This window comes from Simochromis diagramma, unplaced genomic scaffold, assembly GCF_900408965.1.
Source record: "Simochromis diagramma unplaced genomic scaffold, fSimDia1.1 OVJJ01000703.1, whole genome shotgun sequence".
Classification (NCBI taxonomy): Eukaryota; Metazoa; Chordata; class Actinopteri; order Cichliformes; family Cichlidae; genus Simochromis; species Simochromis diagramma.
Window position 1 is genome coordinate 798,357 of NW_024386914.1, and position 16,454 is coordinate 814,810.

General features: G+C 41.5%; 1 protein-coding gene and 1 non-coding gene across 3 annotated transcripts; both read left to right on the forward strand.

Annotated features, from left to right (window-relative positions):
* The first annotated feature begins 6,537 nt into the window (after positions 1-6,537).
* On the forward strand, positions 6,538-13,077 carry LOC120736373 (PRELI domain-containing protein 1, mitochondrial-like). Of its 2 annotated transcripts, none has more exons than XM_040036415.1 (6): positions 6,538-6,651; positions 7,601-7,724; positions 8,025-8,250; positions 9,889-10,002; positions 12,094-12,172; positions 12,860-13,077. In XM_040036415.1, exons 2-6 carry the CDS (start codon positions 7,633-7,635, stop codon positions 12,949-12,951), a joined length of 603 nt encoding a protein of 200 aa, XP_039892349.1. In that variant the 5' UTR covers positions 6,538-6,651; positions 7,601-7,632; the 3' UTR covers positions 12,952-13,077. The 2 variants fall into 2 exon arrangements, with proteins under 2 accessions (XP_039892349.1, XP_039892348.1); XM_040036414.1 differs by lacking the exon at positions 6,538-6,651 and adding an exon at positions 6,664-6,810.
* On the forward strand, positions 7,119-7,190 carry trnag-ucc. The gene has a single exon. It is a non-coding gene; the product is annotated as a tRNA-Gly (tRNA).
* Positions 13,078-16,454: the final 3,377 nt, after the last annotated feature.

Consider the following 16,454-nt stretch of genomic DNA (forward strand, 5'->3'; position numbering starts at 1 on the left):
GATGTCACTCTAGGATCTTCGCTAGCGTTATGTTATTATTGTCTGTGCAGATATCTGCTGAGGACAAAGGTTGTGCTAGTAGCACAATGAATTTTTTGACACAATTTGCATGCTCTTGTTTTTTTGTACATTAACAATAAAAGCAATAAAAACTTTTCACTCAATTGGAGCTCTAAATTAGCTTTTTACACCAAGTAACAGACATTCAACATTTACATTCAACATGTTAGACAACATTGTTTAACATTTGCACTCACTCACATGAAAGCATTAGGGTTCAGTATATTGCCCAAGCTCACTTAGATATGCAGAGTAATCAGAGTAACCACTCACTCACTGATCGGTAAACAACCCACTCTTCCTCCTGAGTTACAATCTCAAAACAGTTTTACTTTGGCCAGAAATCACACCTGCTTGGAAGGCAACTAAGCTAACTACACATCCAGTGCTGAAACATACAGATAGAAATGGGACATACAACACTGCAAGGTGAACTGCTAATTACTGTCTTTGTTACCTTTTTAAGTTCAGGCTCTGGCTGCTGTGCTCAGCTTGGCTACATTTGTGTTAGCAGGCTGTCTGTGCAGGTGCTTTCACAGACATGCTAACACATGCTAAAAGTTGTGTTGGCAATCAAATGTAGTTGTTTTGTGATCCAGTTTGCACTTTACCATTACAGTCCTGTCTTTTTATGCAATAAAAGCCTGCAAGTCCACTCCTCAAAAATTGTAGATTGCTCCACTGTTTTCCTCCTCCCGCCACACAAACTGAAATCACTTGATGCTATCGTAAAAAACACTTTGCAGTATTACAAGTAGCTCAAAGGTCACAACAAATAATGGGATGTCAAAAACACTATATGGAAAAAATTATGTGATATGTCAGTGAGTGAGTAGTGTTGGTATGTTTGCATGTGAGCACTTGTGATAAATGAAATGCTGCTTGAGTGTAGAAAAGAAGCGCAAAGGGAGGACTGAGTAGCAATTTTCATCTCTCACCTGCAGCAGAAAACAGAGACACAAAAGCTACGTCCACATGTACACTTGTATTTTGGCAAATGTGGCTTTTTCTTTGCTATATGTTTTTGTGCACATGTAAAAGAAGCATATGAAAGACTCGGTTTTTACATTTACACACGAAAAAGGAAAACAGAGATGCTGTCTTTTTCTACTATCTAATACCAGGTTGAGATGCAAATGAGGAGACTTCACTCAGGCAAGTCTGCTGGACCAGACGGAGTGAGTCCCCTGGTCCTCAAGACCTGTGCCCCCCAGCTGTGTGGAGTCTTTCATAAACTGTTTATGCTGAGTCTGAGTCTGCAGAGGGTCCCAGTGATGTGGAAGACATCATGCCTCATCCCTATTCCAAAGACGCCACGCCCAGTGGCCCCCAGGATTACAGGCCTGTGGCACTGACCTCCCACATCATGAAGACCCTGGAAAGGCTCATCCTGGACCAGCTGCGACCCATAGTAAGACCACATCTGGATCCCCTTCAGTTCGCTTATCAGCCTCGTCTCGGAACTGAGGACGCCATCATCTACCTGCTCAATCGTGTCTACACCCATCTGGACCAGCCGGCGAGCACTGTGAGGGTCATGTTTTTTGACTTTTCTAGTGCTTTCAACACCATCAGGCCGACCCTCCTGGGTGATAAGTTAACAGCGATGCAGGTGGATGCTTCTCTGGTGTCCTGGATTGTTGATTACCTGACAGGAAGACCACAATATGTACGTCTCCCACAGTGTGTGTCTGACAAGGTAATCAGCAACACAGGGGCACCACAGGGGACTGTCCTCTCCCCCTTCCTCTTCACCCTCTACAGACTTCAGCCACTGCACAGAGACCTGCCATCTTCAGAAGTTTTCTGATGACTCTGCGGTGGTTGGATGCATCAGCAGGGATGATGAGACAGAGTACCGGGCTGTGGTCGACTCCTTTGTCACGTGGTGTGAGCGGAATCATCTGCAGCTCAACGTGGCAAAGACCAAGGAACTGATCGTGGACTTCAGGAAGACCAGGAAACACTTGACCCCTGTTTCAATCCAGGGGGTCAGTGTTGACATTGTGGAGGACTATAAATACCTCGGAGTACACATTGACAATAAACTGGACTGGGCTAAAAACACCACAGCACTTTACAGGAAGGGCCAGAGTCGTCTCTATTTTTTGAGGTCCTTCAACATCTGCCAGAAAATGCTCAGGATTTTCTATGAGTCTGTTGTGGCCAGTGCGATCCTCTATGCTGTTGCATTCTGGGGGAGAAGGCTGAGAGTCGCAGATGCCAACAGACTCGATAAACTGATCCGTAAGGCCAGTAATGTTGTGGGGATGGAGCTGGACTCCCTCAAGGTGGTGTCGGAGAGGTGGATGCTGTCCAAGATAAAGACAATGTTGGATAACACCTCCCACCCACTCCATGACATGCTGGTCAGTCACAGGAGCACGTTCAGTGAGAGACTAAGATTACCGAAAAGCACCACTGAACGACACAGGAAATCTTTCCTGCCTGTGGCCATCTCCCTGTACAACGCATCCACTTAACACACTGGTTACTGCTACAACTACACGTTTCTTTTTCAGCTATTTATTAATAAGTGACTTTTATGTATATATATATGTATATATTGTGCTATTCTTAGTGTAGTGTATGTCTTGTTAATGTTTGTTTATAATGGAGCACTGTAACAAAAAATAATTTCCCCTAGGGATCAATAAAGTATTCTGATTCTGATTCTTATTTTCAGTCAGATTAGGGTTATATGTTTGTTTGGGTCTTGACAACGCTTGAGATGGGGTTTTTTTTTTTTCAGTTTTATGTGGATGGGGGTATTTTATTTAAAGAAACTTGGGGGAGCTGTTTTAAAAAATTAACCGTGTACGTGTGGATGAAGACAAAGGCAACTGCGACCCAAGAGGTGGGCTCTTTTTTTTTTCAGCATCCAGTCATTGATCTAAAGGATACTTTAGGACACATCACGTATCCTATTTAGCCTATTAACTTTACAACACAGCTGAATCTATAATGCTGACAGAAAGAGGGGATAATTGTAAAATGCCAACATGTTCAGTTGTTACATGTTACCAAGCCAAGAAGAAGGAGACAAAGGAGACACTGATACTTGATACAGACACATAGTATAATATAGTAAACACCAGTATGAAATGTAAAATTTGGTTCTAAATTTCTTTGTCTAATGTGTATAATGACACAAAATCACCAGGCAAAATAGGTACACTCGAATAAGAGGATACCTCTTATTTAACTACATTCAAGTACTGCATAAATAATTTTAAATAGGGCCTAAATTGTAGGTATTTTACAGGAAAGGAGAAACAAATTATACTGTAATTAATTTTTCAATACAGTGGTCCCTCACTATACCACGTTTCACCTTTCGCTGCCTTGCTGTTTCGCATGAAATTTTGCATGCTTTGTTTTTTACTGAGCCCCGCAGGGGACATGGGAGAAAAAAAATGAAGATGAACTTTTGCGAGATCTCGCAAAACTTCAAACTGGTGGGTAACAGACATCTCCAAAAACGTTGGAGCACCTTTGCAAATATGTGATGTCGTGATAAACCAAGCAGATATTTGAAGTGTACACAGCTACATTCTCGCTTGAAAAGGCTGGCCCACAAAGGACACATTTGGAGCAGCCTTTGAATTGGGCCAGCCTTCGTCACCTGGGTCGTCAGCTTCAAGCTGGCAGCCTCTGAAGGATGCAGCCTATTTTGCGAGATCTCGCAAAACATTTGCGAGATCCCGAGTTACTTTTGCGAAATCTCGCAAAAGTTCATCTTCATTTTTGTTCTCCCATGTCCCTTGCAGGGCTCCGTAGGTTTTTCTTTTTCTTCTTCTTTTTTTTCTTTTTTTTTACAGCACATTGTGTTCTGCATCCTGATTGGCTGTAGACCAGATAAGAGAGAGATAAGATAAGACTTTATTAATCATTCGGGTGGGTTCCTCTGGGAAATTCAGTTTCCAAAAGCACAGCACCGACAGAAGTTACAGAGCGTGAGCAGAATATTATATATATACACACACACACACATATATATAAATACAGAGACATATATAAATAAAATATATGAAGGGGATAAATAGAATAAATAGGAATAAAAATAAAAATACAAGTGAATTGCACATTTAAAGTATTGAGGTCTATTGCACCGTTGACTATTAACAAAAGTATTGCACAAAAGTATTGCACAGTGAGGTGAAGAGGCACTACAGCTTAGTTGTTCCCCCCTCCTTTGTCCTCCTGTTTCCCCTCCCTCTCCCTTCCAGAGAGGAGTTAAACAGTCTGATGGTGTGTGGGACAAAGGAGTTTTTAAGTCTGTTGGTTCTTGTCTTTGGGAGAAGCAACCTGTCACTGAACAGACTCTTCTGGTTGTTTATGGCCGTGTGCAGAGGATGCCCAGCATTGTTCATAATGTCCAGCAGTTTCTTTAGTGTCCTTTTCTCTGCCACTGTCACCAGAGTGTCCAGCTTCATGCCGACCACAGAGCTAGCCTTCCTGATCAGTTTCTCCAGCCTGGATGAGTCCTTCTTTGCTGTGCTGCTCCCCCAGCACACCACAGCATAGAAAAGGACTCGTGCAACCACTGACTGGTAAAACATCCTCAGGAGCTTCCTGCAGATGTTAAAAGACCTCAGCCTCCTGAGGAAGTACAGTCGGCTTTGGGCTTTTTTATACAGGTGCTCTGTGTTGCATGACCAGTCCAGTTTGTTGTCCACCCACAGCCCGAGGTACTTGTACTTGTTGACCCCCTCCACCTCCTCCCCCTCTATCTGAACCGGCAGTGGACCTTCTCTGGACCTCCCGAAGTCCACAACCAGTTCCTTAGTCTTTGAGGTGTTGAGTTGCAGGTGGTTTGTGTGACTCCATGCGACAAAGTTCCTCACAGACTTCTGTACTCCTCTTCCTGATCATCCCAGATACACCCCATGATGGCTGTGTCATCTGCAAACTTCTGAATGTGGCATAATTCAGAGTTGTAGCAGAAGTCAGAGGTGTACAGGGTGACCACTGTCAATCAATCTCGTGCCGTGTCTCCTGTACATTACAGAATGTGTCCAGCTTGTCAAGTTTAAATAAATCTTCGATCGCTACCAGTGTGGCTTTGAAGTGCTGTACTGTGTGTTTGTAAGTTTTCTCGCCAACAAACACAACAATGTCGATGAAACGTTTTGCACCGTCTAAGTCACCTGCGGTTGTCTTTGGTTTCATTCTATAATACTGGACTTATTTTTCTACAAAGGTTTGAACTTTGAGAGTGTTTAAACAAGAGAGAAAAGTGTGAAAATGTTCATGCCTGTCTGAGAAAAGTGTATAAAGTGTGTAGTGAGGGGTTCTACAGCCTTAAAACATCTATAATAATTGTATAAAAATAAAGTTGGCTACTTCGCAGATTTCACCTATTGCGGGTTAATTTTAGAACATAACTACCGCGATAAACGAGGGACCACTGTACTAAGTAATTTATTGAGAGTTTTTCAGAAAAACAATATTTCCCCATTGGATAAGCAGAAGAGAATGGATGAACGGATAATATTTCACCATTTTACTAGGGTGACCAACCGTCCTCTTTTTTGCAGTTGTTGACTTGTAAAAGCCTATCGTTTAAATATGTTAAAGTTTTCTTTAAGCAATTGTATTATTAAAGTTTTTCATGACTTAGCCAAATCTCCTCTTTTTTGGAAATCAAATGGAAATCAAAATGGTCACCCTAATTTTACAAGACAAGTTTTCTTTACTTTATGGGGTGCAGCCCATATTATTGAGTCATTTAACCTGGACTGAATTCATGGTATTTTACCAGACAGGAGACACTCCTTTCCTGTACAGCTCTTTTGGTAGTTATGTTTAAACAGTGATTGCGAAAGAAAAAAAAAATCTTAGAATTTCTTAAACATTTCTTGCATTTTTCAACTGTCTTTTTTTCATCAACAACATGAAGTGCAGGTCTTCAGGGCCAGCTTATGTGATAGGAATTCCGTGGCAAGTGCAGGGTATCAAGCAAGTCCAGGGGATCAATCGCTGCTCAATCTCATCATAACAACTTTATTCTCTTAAACATTAGATCTTTAAACCATAGTCTAAGTGGATATATCACCTGAAACTTAGATTTGATCTAAATCTGACCAGGCCTGCTTCAATTCACAACTGAAAAGTGTCTGTAGAATATTTTTGCCTGTACAGTATAGTTATTTATTTATTATTTTATTTTGTAACAATGGAAAAAAGTATTTACTCCTTTTCTGTTAGCTGACACCCATCCTAGAGTAAATAAGTGCAACAGACAGAAGTGGTACCAGCAAGTACAGACAGATTTACACTTTAAAAGATTGAGAGAAACTGTATTGTGATCTAAGGAGCTTGGAAGGAAAAGCGTCTGGACTTCTTTAACCTCCTAGAACCTGGCGTCCACATACGTGAACGTCACATTTTGGGTTGCCTAGACTAAAATATGTAAATCATGTAAATTGACAGAGTGAGTGCACAGAGGGCACCAAGTTTTTGCAGAGTCGCCACAGACCTCCAAACTTCATGCGGTCTGCAGATCATGTGGATTTAGTCGTGAACCGTTTACCAAGCAGCGCGACCTGATTTCTGCTTGTCTAGTCTGCCATCTGGTGGAAAAAGGCGGTAAGTGCACGTATGACCGCCTGGGTCCACTCTTTTCTTCTTTGTTTCTGTCTCAAATAAGCAGCTGCTACAAAGAAACCCCCGAACTGCCCCGCTGCTGTGTTTTATCCATGTCGGCTCCCTTACAGTCCGCCGGGCTTTGAGAAACACGCGCTTTAGGTACGTCCGTTACTTGGCTAGCCGAAGCTGTTAGCTTCCTCAGCAGCTACAACAGACTGCGACGTTTACGGTAGAGGGTGTTTGTGCGACCGCGTTAAACAGCTAACTAGCTTGAGCCCGCTGGTGAAGTGCGGTTATAAAACAAAGGGATTAGCAATGCTGGCCTCGAGCTGCAGCAACACCTAATAACGGTCGCAGCTATCAATTTTTACAGTAAACAAATGCTATGATGAAAAGCATTGCATAGAAGTACTAGTATTGTGTTAATCACAGGATAAGTTGCTCTACTTTCCCCTCTCCTGATGTGAGCGTTGGTGGTATAGTGGTTAGCATAGCTGCCTTCCAAGCAGTTGACCCGGGTTCGATTCCCGGCCAACGCAAAGTCATTTTTTTCACTAAAGTGGCAACTTTAGATTCTACTGTTAACAATTGCATATTTAAAAACGTGCTCACCCCAACGGTTTTCATTTGGTGTCTGAAAACTTTTTGTGGGGGAAAAGCTTTTTGTGGTATGAAAACTAAAGTCATTTAAACACACTGTTAGAATTTAAAGCTACCCGGATTTTCAGGCACTAATGCAGGCACAATCAGCTGTCTATGTCCTGTTAATGGGGACTTTGGCACGACTGTCCTATCCTCTCTTGCTTGCTGTGATCAAATTCAGTGAGTGTTCATAGCAACGGGAACAGAAATTTTATTCTACAAACTTAAACATGAAGAGGAACTCATGACACTAAATACAAAATATATTTAAAAGAAATATAACTTGTCTCTTATGTTGTTCCTGCAGCTGCTGAATGAGCTCTGTTAGTACATGCCGACATGGGGAGGTATTTCCACAGCGAGGTGGACATTAAGAGCCCGTGGCATCAGGTGCTGGCTGCCTTCTGGCAGCGCTACCCAAACCCATACAGGTAATTAATGATTGTTTCAGTGAATATGCAAAGTCATTTCTCATCAATGAATCTGATATTTTTCCCTTATAAAACAGTGAAAAATGTCACCTTATTATCTAGTACAATAAAAGAAAAAGAAAAAACACATTAGTCCATTTTCTCCAGACAATGGACAAAGTGGACCAAACTGTAGTGCTTTTATCTTGACTGCATCAACCCTGGGTGTTGTTTGGAGAACTTCAATTTTTTAAACAATAAAAGACATTTAAAAAAAACAGAATGTGTGAGTGTCCTTAAAAGTCTGTTTTGGTGTACCAGCACCCATGTACTCACGGAAGATGTCCTATACCGCGAGGTCACCTCCAGCAACCACCTGCTGTCCAGGCGACTGCTGACGAAGACCAACCGCCTGCCGGGCTGGGCGGAGCGGGTCTTCCCCATGCACATGGCTCGGGCGGTCTACGTCCTGGAAGATTCTATCGTGGACCCTCAGGCCCACACGCTCATCACCAAGACCTGGAACCTGAACCACAACATGCTGATGGTGAGATGCGCTCTGATTAGATCACTGTGGTTAATTAACCCCCCCACCCCCACCCCATGACAGATAGGATAGAGTTCAGATTGATGGTCTTATTGTCATCAAGCGATTTCTCCCACTTTGAATGGGGCAGTTTGCAGTTTGAGATAACCAATCAGAAAATGGCCACGAGCTGTGAATAGCATGAAAGCATGAGATCATGGTCATAAGAGGTGGATGTAATAGAGCAGACCTTCCCAAAGTGTGGGGCCCGCCCCCCGCCCGGGGGGGGGGGGGGGGCGCAGAGCCATTGCAGGGGGGGCGCGGTATGAAAAGGGGGGGGGGGGAGAAAAAACAAAACTCTTGGACACTGCTAGCGCAGGGCGCCCACAGAAATGCAAAGCAGGAGATGAAGCATCGCTGAATATGTTTCCAAACCAACTTCATTCTAAGCCAAAGACTAGAAAATCTGGCGAAGCATGTCTGCCCTTTGGCTTCACCTGCACAAGTGCCAAGGTCGGTCTCCCCTGCAGGATTGATTTTCCCTGCGTTGGGAGCAGCGCTGTGCTCTCCCAATCACGGACAAACAGTATCCCACAGTTGTTTATGTTTTTAAACCCATTTTGCACAGAGAGGCATTTTTTGAAAAATGTATTGATAGCAATGTTGAATATTATTACACATACAGTAAAATAATCACACCGTGACGCCTCTGCCTTTCTAAATGGAGGGACAGTAACTGCGTTTGTATATGTTAGTGTGTAAAACCTGAAGACAGTAAGATTAACAGTATTTTGTCTCTATCTGCCATTCTGCAATTCATCTCATGTAAACAATAACGTGCGCACAGCGTGACGTGAAAAAAGGAACATACCTTTGACGTTGCGCGACGAACTCTGTATTCCTCGTCCACACGTAAACGGAAAAAAAGGAGTTTTAAAAAAAATCTCTGTTTTCGGTGATTCGAAACGCCGTTTATGTGTGAACGAAACAGCTGCGTTTTCAAAAATACCCGTGCAGGTGTGGACGTAGCGTAATAGTTTACTTTCTTACTACCTGTAATTTATTGCAAGTTACTTGTATTTGCTTAATTGTTTACTAAATGTTTGAGGTGTGAAAGAAACCGCAATGGAGCAAAATATGGGTGTGTGTGGTTGGAGGATGTGTTTGTGCGTGTGCGTGCGTGTTGTAAAACAAAGGCAGCAAAAAAAGTTTGGGAACCACTGTAATAGAGGAACCAGCTGACATGGTTTGAGCACCTGAATAGGAGATCTCCTGCACATCTAGACTTTGATGGACTAGGTCAGGGGTTTTGGGCATGTCCAGCTGTGAGGAGACCTGGGACAGAAACAGGACTGGACTGGGAATGCCTTGCTGGAAAGGCTGGAGATAGTTGCCTAAATGAGGCCATTCTCTCCACTTTTGCTCATCTCAGAAAGGACAAGAAAATGGATGAATTTGCGGATTTAAAGAACTGCACTGAACACAGGTATAAATGCTTTTTGACTGGAAAACTACAAGGCCTCTTACAGTCTGGTTGGTTTTAACATTTTCAGTATTTAACTAAGTTGAATATAATACTTTTTCCTGTGCTTGAACATAGTTTGTGTTTGGAGTAAAAACGGGCTTTTTTGTACATTTTCTACCGTCTCTGCCTCTAAGACTGTTGTGGAGCGGTGTCTGTTTGAAGAGAACCATGGTCGGCCATCTTGGACCAAATTGAGGAGGGAGGCCTGGATCTCCACAGCTGTATATGGACTGGGTCGACCCATACAGGTATACACAAACATACAAATGTTTCAGTCCTAGGGAAAATTGGCCACCAAAACCCAAACTCAACCTACTATCACTTAAAGTATAAAGAACACACCAGCTTCTCTTAGTGTATTTCTGATAGAGATTGACAGACCACGTGACCTTCGTGCATTGCTTTGTGGGTACCCGTGGCAACAAAATCAAAACACTGCATCAAGCGCTAGTATTTCCAGCACCGGTAATCATTAATTCTGTGGTTTTAATCCCTACTTGCATTTTATTTACCCCAAAAACAGTTATGTACAAAACGACGGACAACACGGCAGGTCCGTACAAAGACAGACTTGACGAAAAGGCAAAAAAAAAAGGACAAGGAAAAAATCAAAGGATTGAAAGGGTCAGACCCATACGAGCATACAGAGTGGAGTAAGGACGTTAGCGTGCTGCCCAACTTTCATCACGGACATATTTATTATTGTATGGTCCTAAGTGTGAGTGTATGCACTTCACGTTTATTAACTTCAGATCCCTGCAACAAGCCCAGGTCCAGTTTACTTTTGGTGATTTGGACTATTCCATTTCACAGCTGTTGTTACATTTTTTTTCCCTTTTTCTTCTGTACAGGCCAACGCAATCTATTTGTAGTTTCAGGTTGTAGTATTACACAACATTTTCAGATCTAATAGAAAAAAAATAAGTGTTTCATAATTCATTCAATTTATTGTCTTTCTTTATAACTGGCATTATTGTTTCATTCTATTATAGAATCTTACAAGAAAGAGGCAAAATTGTATTCCATTATGCTTTATTAGCTGCTCCGATAAAAAACAAATCAACAATGCAAAAAACAACAACAAAAAAACAACAACAACAACATTGCAAACCAGCATAGTAGAAAACAGTTATTCATCACTTGATTGCTTCAAAACAACACTTGGGCACATATATGCGGGATTTTCGTGGCTGTTTTGATCTCGCTCTCTCTTAACCGATCAAATCTGGCTGTGGTAGCAGCTTTAAACTCAGTATGATCCAGGTTGATAGAGGGTGCCCAGTCTGGATCGCATTCCAGCATTTTGTAGGCTGGTTTTCCTACAAAACATAACAAACATTAGCCCGCAAAGCCACAGTGAACAAAGCAGCATAGCGCAATGAATTCTATTCAAATCAATATAAGACTTACTTGTAACCTACATCAACAATTATTTATGATAAATTACGTAATAACTACAACAGAAGACTTACTGTTGTGGAAATGCTTGGAGCAGACTAACATGTGAGCTGGAGTGTTCTGGAACGTTATATTTGGTCTTCAAATTGCTGCAATCCAGGCCATCCGTCAGCTCTTGTTACTTCGGAAACATGGCTTGAACAATTTCTCTTCCATGACGTAATCCCATAAACGATCTCTTTACCCGTCGGCTTCCCGTGGCTGTCATGCGACCGGCTATTGCAGTTAATAATACAACAGCTTCTCGCCATTTTTTGTGTTTCTTTTTATCGCTGTGTGACTGTTTTCATGTGAAAGCCTGCGTGCGCTAGTACCTCTTGCCACGAATTCCCAGAATCCTTTGCGGTTTTACCCCAGAATGACATCACATTTTCAATCTCTATAAAAGATCCCCAGTAATGGCTGGAGGTGTGGTCAACACGAACTTGATAACGGCTGCTTAGTTTGCCTTAATGTTCTGCATGTTTGCGATTATAATTTTATTCCATTATTTTTGCAGTTGGGTTGTTATGCTTGTTACATAGCTTCATGTTGGATTAGCTAATATCTCGGTTACTCCTTGGCAATGCAGGCCATAAATAAAACCCCTGACTAGTTAGCGAGTTGTTGCTGGGGAAATTCGTTGCAAAGGGGGTGCTGCACCAAAATTCTGTCTGCGATTGGTTTGGTCTCTTATCAGATTGTCCATTGTCGCCCATAGTTTGCATGGAAGATGCTGACTTGTCTGCAAACACTCAGAAAATTGTGAAGTAATACCTCCTGGCTCTCAAGCCAAGCCAAGATACCAAAACCAACTATGTGACACTTCGTCAGTATCTATATACAGCTAACGTATGGTGCGGGTATTTATCTTTGACTAATTCTTTGTCTTTCTCCGCCAGGAATTCGGTCTCGCCAGGTTTAAAAGTAACCAAGCTAAAGCCATGAGAGGGCTGGAGTACTCTCTCTCCAAGCTACAGAGTAAGTCACAAATGCATGCACACACACATTTGTATTTCACCTCTGAGGGCTTCACCAAAACCTGAAGCTTAATTACCACAAGCTATGTGTTTTTGTACAAAAGTCCTGAAACTGTAAAAAGAAATCCAGCTAAAACCAAGAAAACAAACGTCAGCCTATCACAAAACCGCTGTTTTTTTCTTTCTTAAAAAGGGAAATCATCATTTAAAAACTATGGTTTTTATTTTCTCTGGTCATCTTTGTCTAATTTAACTTTTAGAGCATTTCATTAAACGTTGGTCTCAATCTAGTATCAGATTGAGACCAACATTTACTGTATTGCACACCTTTGGGTGGTGGCTTAGAGTGATGTCAAATTTTTCATTGATTTTTAGATTTGGTCACAGGATTCACAATTTTTTTTATTTATTAAAATATGAATAACAAATGTCATATGAGTCTTCTCTTTTGACTTTTTTATGTAGATGTAGTTTAGATCAGCCTGATTTTCGGTCATTAGAACTTAAACCTTAGATTTCATATAAAAGACGACGGTACACTCCGGGTGTGAGAACTGTGCATTTTCTTTTCTTGTTTTAAACCTTAAACCTATTTTCAGCTCCATTATGCTCATATTCAGTTTATTTTTCACTTCAGGGCTCAGATCAGTGTGACAGTTCCTCATTTTCTACTTTTATTTATCCACAGCTAGTGACCAGGGAGAGTCATCAGAGAAGCAAAAGCCCCTCCCACCACAAGCCACGCCGACCCCCAACCAGAAACCCAAACAGTTTGTCTGAACCTCAGTAGGAACAACAAGCCCACAATAGAGATTGACAGACCACGTGACTTTTGCGCATTGCATGCCGGGAACTCGTGGCAAAACAATCCAAGTACCGCATCAAATGCAAGCATTTGCAGCACTGCAAAACGTTCATTCTCCGGTTCTAATACCTTCTTGCTTTTTCTTTGCCCCCCAAAAAAGGTATGTACAAAACGAAGGATAACAATGCCGGTCTGTACAAAGACAGACTCGACGAAAAGGCAAAGAAAAGATACGAGGAAAAAAATCAAAGGAGTGAAAGGGTTAGACCCTTACGAGCACACAGAGTGGACAAAAGACGTTAGCGTGCTGCCCAACTTTCACCACCACCAGTGCATACATTCATGAAGTTTAGTAACTTCAGGTCACTGCAACAAGCCCAGGTACAGTTTACCGACGGATGGGTACAGGACCTTGAAATGCACCGTGTAGAACGAAAGACCATCGTACAAACAAAGGTAAGTTTACCAGTCTCACAAATCGTCTTCATAAATACACATTCGTTAACCGTTTATTAATAGGACCTTTAAGCTCAATGGTAATTAATAGGGGTGCAACGATACACAAAATTCACGGTTCGGTTCGGTTCGATACTTTGGTGTCACGGTTCGATATTTTTTCGATACAAAAAAAATGTTCATGCCTTTTTAATTTGTCATTTATTAAAATTATAAATATATATTTTAACTCAAAAGTACAGTTTTTAAATTTAACCCTAACCCTTGTGCATGTTTTTTATTTTGACAGCGAATGCGCACCTGCGGACCACTTATGTGCAGCCCTGGTTATTTAGCTCATCATATTGCAGCCACAGAAATTCTTTTGTCCATGAAACCATAAAGCTGCACTTTCTTTTTGCCTTATAGTCTGATTTGTCATAACTTCTCCGTTTTGTGGCAAGCTTTTCTTTGGCTGTCACTTCTTCACCCTGACCTGTCTTATTTGGCTCAGCAGAACTGAAATGCTTTTACACGCTCACTCACATAAGCTCAGCGATTCTCTGCGCGATCAACCTCTCACATGTTTAAGCTTGCTGCGGGAGATTTCACTTGTCATGTTTGCATAGTAAGCTAACGATTAATAAGACGATGTCAGAGGAATTGGTGCACAAATTATCATCACTCACAGATCAGTGCTGTCGCTCTCTATACACAGTTCGCACGATTGCAAAGTGAAAGCAAAAAAACAAGCGCAAATTCAAACGCGACTTCAATATGTCACATATTGACAGTGGCTCACCGATGCCAATGACATAATTACCCAGCTACATTTCTGAAAGAATGCAAAAGCATTGACATATATTTTTCCTACAATAGCCCGACGGGCAGGGAAGAGATAGATTTTGGTAGCCCGACTGAAAAAATCGCTAGCTCCGGGACGTCGGGCTAGCGATATTGCAAGCCCTGTATCTGATTGAGGAATCACTCATCTTTGGAAAAGAGAGTTTATTACAGAGAAATGGCTCTTTCCAAAATAAAAGCTATACTATCCGCTTCTTCTGGGCTATATTCTCAGCAGCATAAGGAGAATCATGTGCTAACAGCTGTCTAAATGACTCGGCTAAAGTTAGTAGCATGCTTGTTGTTTTTGTCTTTGCACTAGGATGATGTCGGCGTAAATGTGCAGTCATATTCGTTGTGTTCCCACTAGTGCTTTCAGGTTAATCTCGTTGAAATGACCTTAACGCCACAACACGGCAAATCTCCGTTAACGAGCTACCGCCGATCGCTCCGTGCATGGGGCTACACGGCAAACACGTTAACGAGCTAACTGCGCTAACACACTAGTTCACACCAATGTAATTGAGCATTGCATGGCACATCCAACATACTGTTTTACTTTAGTCCATGACTCGCTTACCTTCACGGTCATACGTCACATGAAAACCAAAATAATTCCAAACGCCAGATCTGAATGTTGCAAGTAGAGCTTAACTTCTGTCTCGCTAGCTTGCCCTGCGCTCTTCCTTCTGACTATGCTGTCTGTGTTGAGCGCTCAGTGGATCTGCGCTCGACAGTGCAGCCTAGGCGGAGTAGTCGAACACAGATTCACTGAGCGCTCAACACAGACAGCATCGTCAGAAGGAAAATTGATAAAATAAATTACAAATGTTGTATTGTTCGATACATATGCGTACCGAACCGAAAGCACTGTATCGAACGGTTCAATATCGATACGAATATCGTTGCACCCCTAGTAATTAATTAGTAGTGGAAATAATTTCTGGTACGGATTACAGAAATGTAGCAGTGACAATAATATTGTATGCTGTAATCGTACTGGGCAATTAGTGATACAAAAAAACAAAAAACCTGTTTTATCTGCTTTACCCGTCGGCTTCCCGTGGCTGTCATGCGACCGGCTATTGCAGTTAATAATACAACAGCTTCTTTCCATTTTTTGTGTTTCTTTTTATCGCTGTGTAACTGATTTCAATTGAAAGCCTGCGTGCGCTAGTACCTCTTGCCACGAATTCCCAGAATCCTTTGCGGTTTTACCCTTGCATGACGTCACATTTTCAATCTCTATGGCTCGTTTGAAGAGCAGCACTAAAACGGTGGGGCATCCACTCATCCTCAGTTCTGATTGGTGACACATTAGCTGATACTGATTACTTTTCAAAGTCACCAATCAGAGCAATGAACTACAATAATTCCCAGGATTCCTTGGAACTGATTTAATCATCTTATTAAAGTTTTAGTAATTTTTTTTTGAAGTTTGCAGTTTGTAATTTGTCAGTTATGTAATGTAAACATGATATTAAGTTAATAATTTAAGTTTATGTTGACTTTTCTTATCTTTGTTTTTATATTTTTATATGGAAATAGTTTTTTGTCTTATTTTGTAGAATTCTCTGAATGATTATTGTCATCTTGGATTTCTTTGGGACCTCCCACAGTAAATGTCTTAAGAGATTTTCTATCAATAGGAACGGGTTTACATCAGATTCAGGTAGTTTAGAATCAGACTGTTGTAGAAATGCATGTTTCATAGTATCCATATGCCAGTTTGAGTAGATGTTTGTTTTCTAGTGGTATGGCTCTGATCTTAAAATTCCAATAGATTTATGTTCTGGATAATTGGCCAACCCATTGAGACCAAGGGGAAGGTCAGAGTTGAGTTTTGTTTTGTCTCATGCTAAAGAGGATATTGTGTTTTAGATGTAGTCTTATCCGTTTTGGCTTTCCCATTTTTCCATTTGGTAGCTCGAAAAAGGGTTGTCAGTAACCTGGTGTATGTTAATATTGCAGCATGCCAAGCTGCATTATGCAAAATCAACCTCTGGGGCTAACAAATAAAGCTAATGTTAAAGCACTGAACACTGCAGTTTCTCTAATATCCACTTCAGACTGGTTCTAAAAGTGACCAAAAGCGAGTCAGTTCCCACAGACGCAAAATGTCAAACTTTACAACAGAAATAAAGATATTTACAGCCTGCTACAAAAAGATATTTTGGCCATATAAACTGTCCTGCATGTT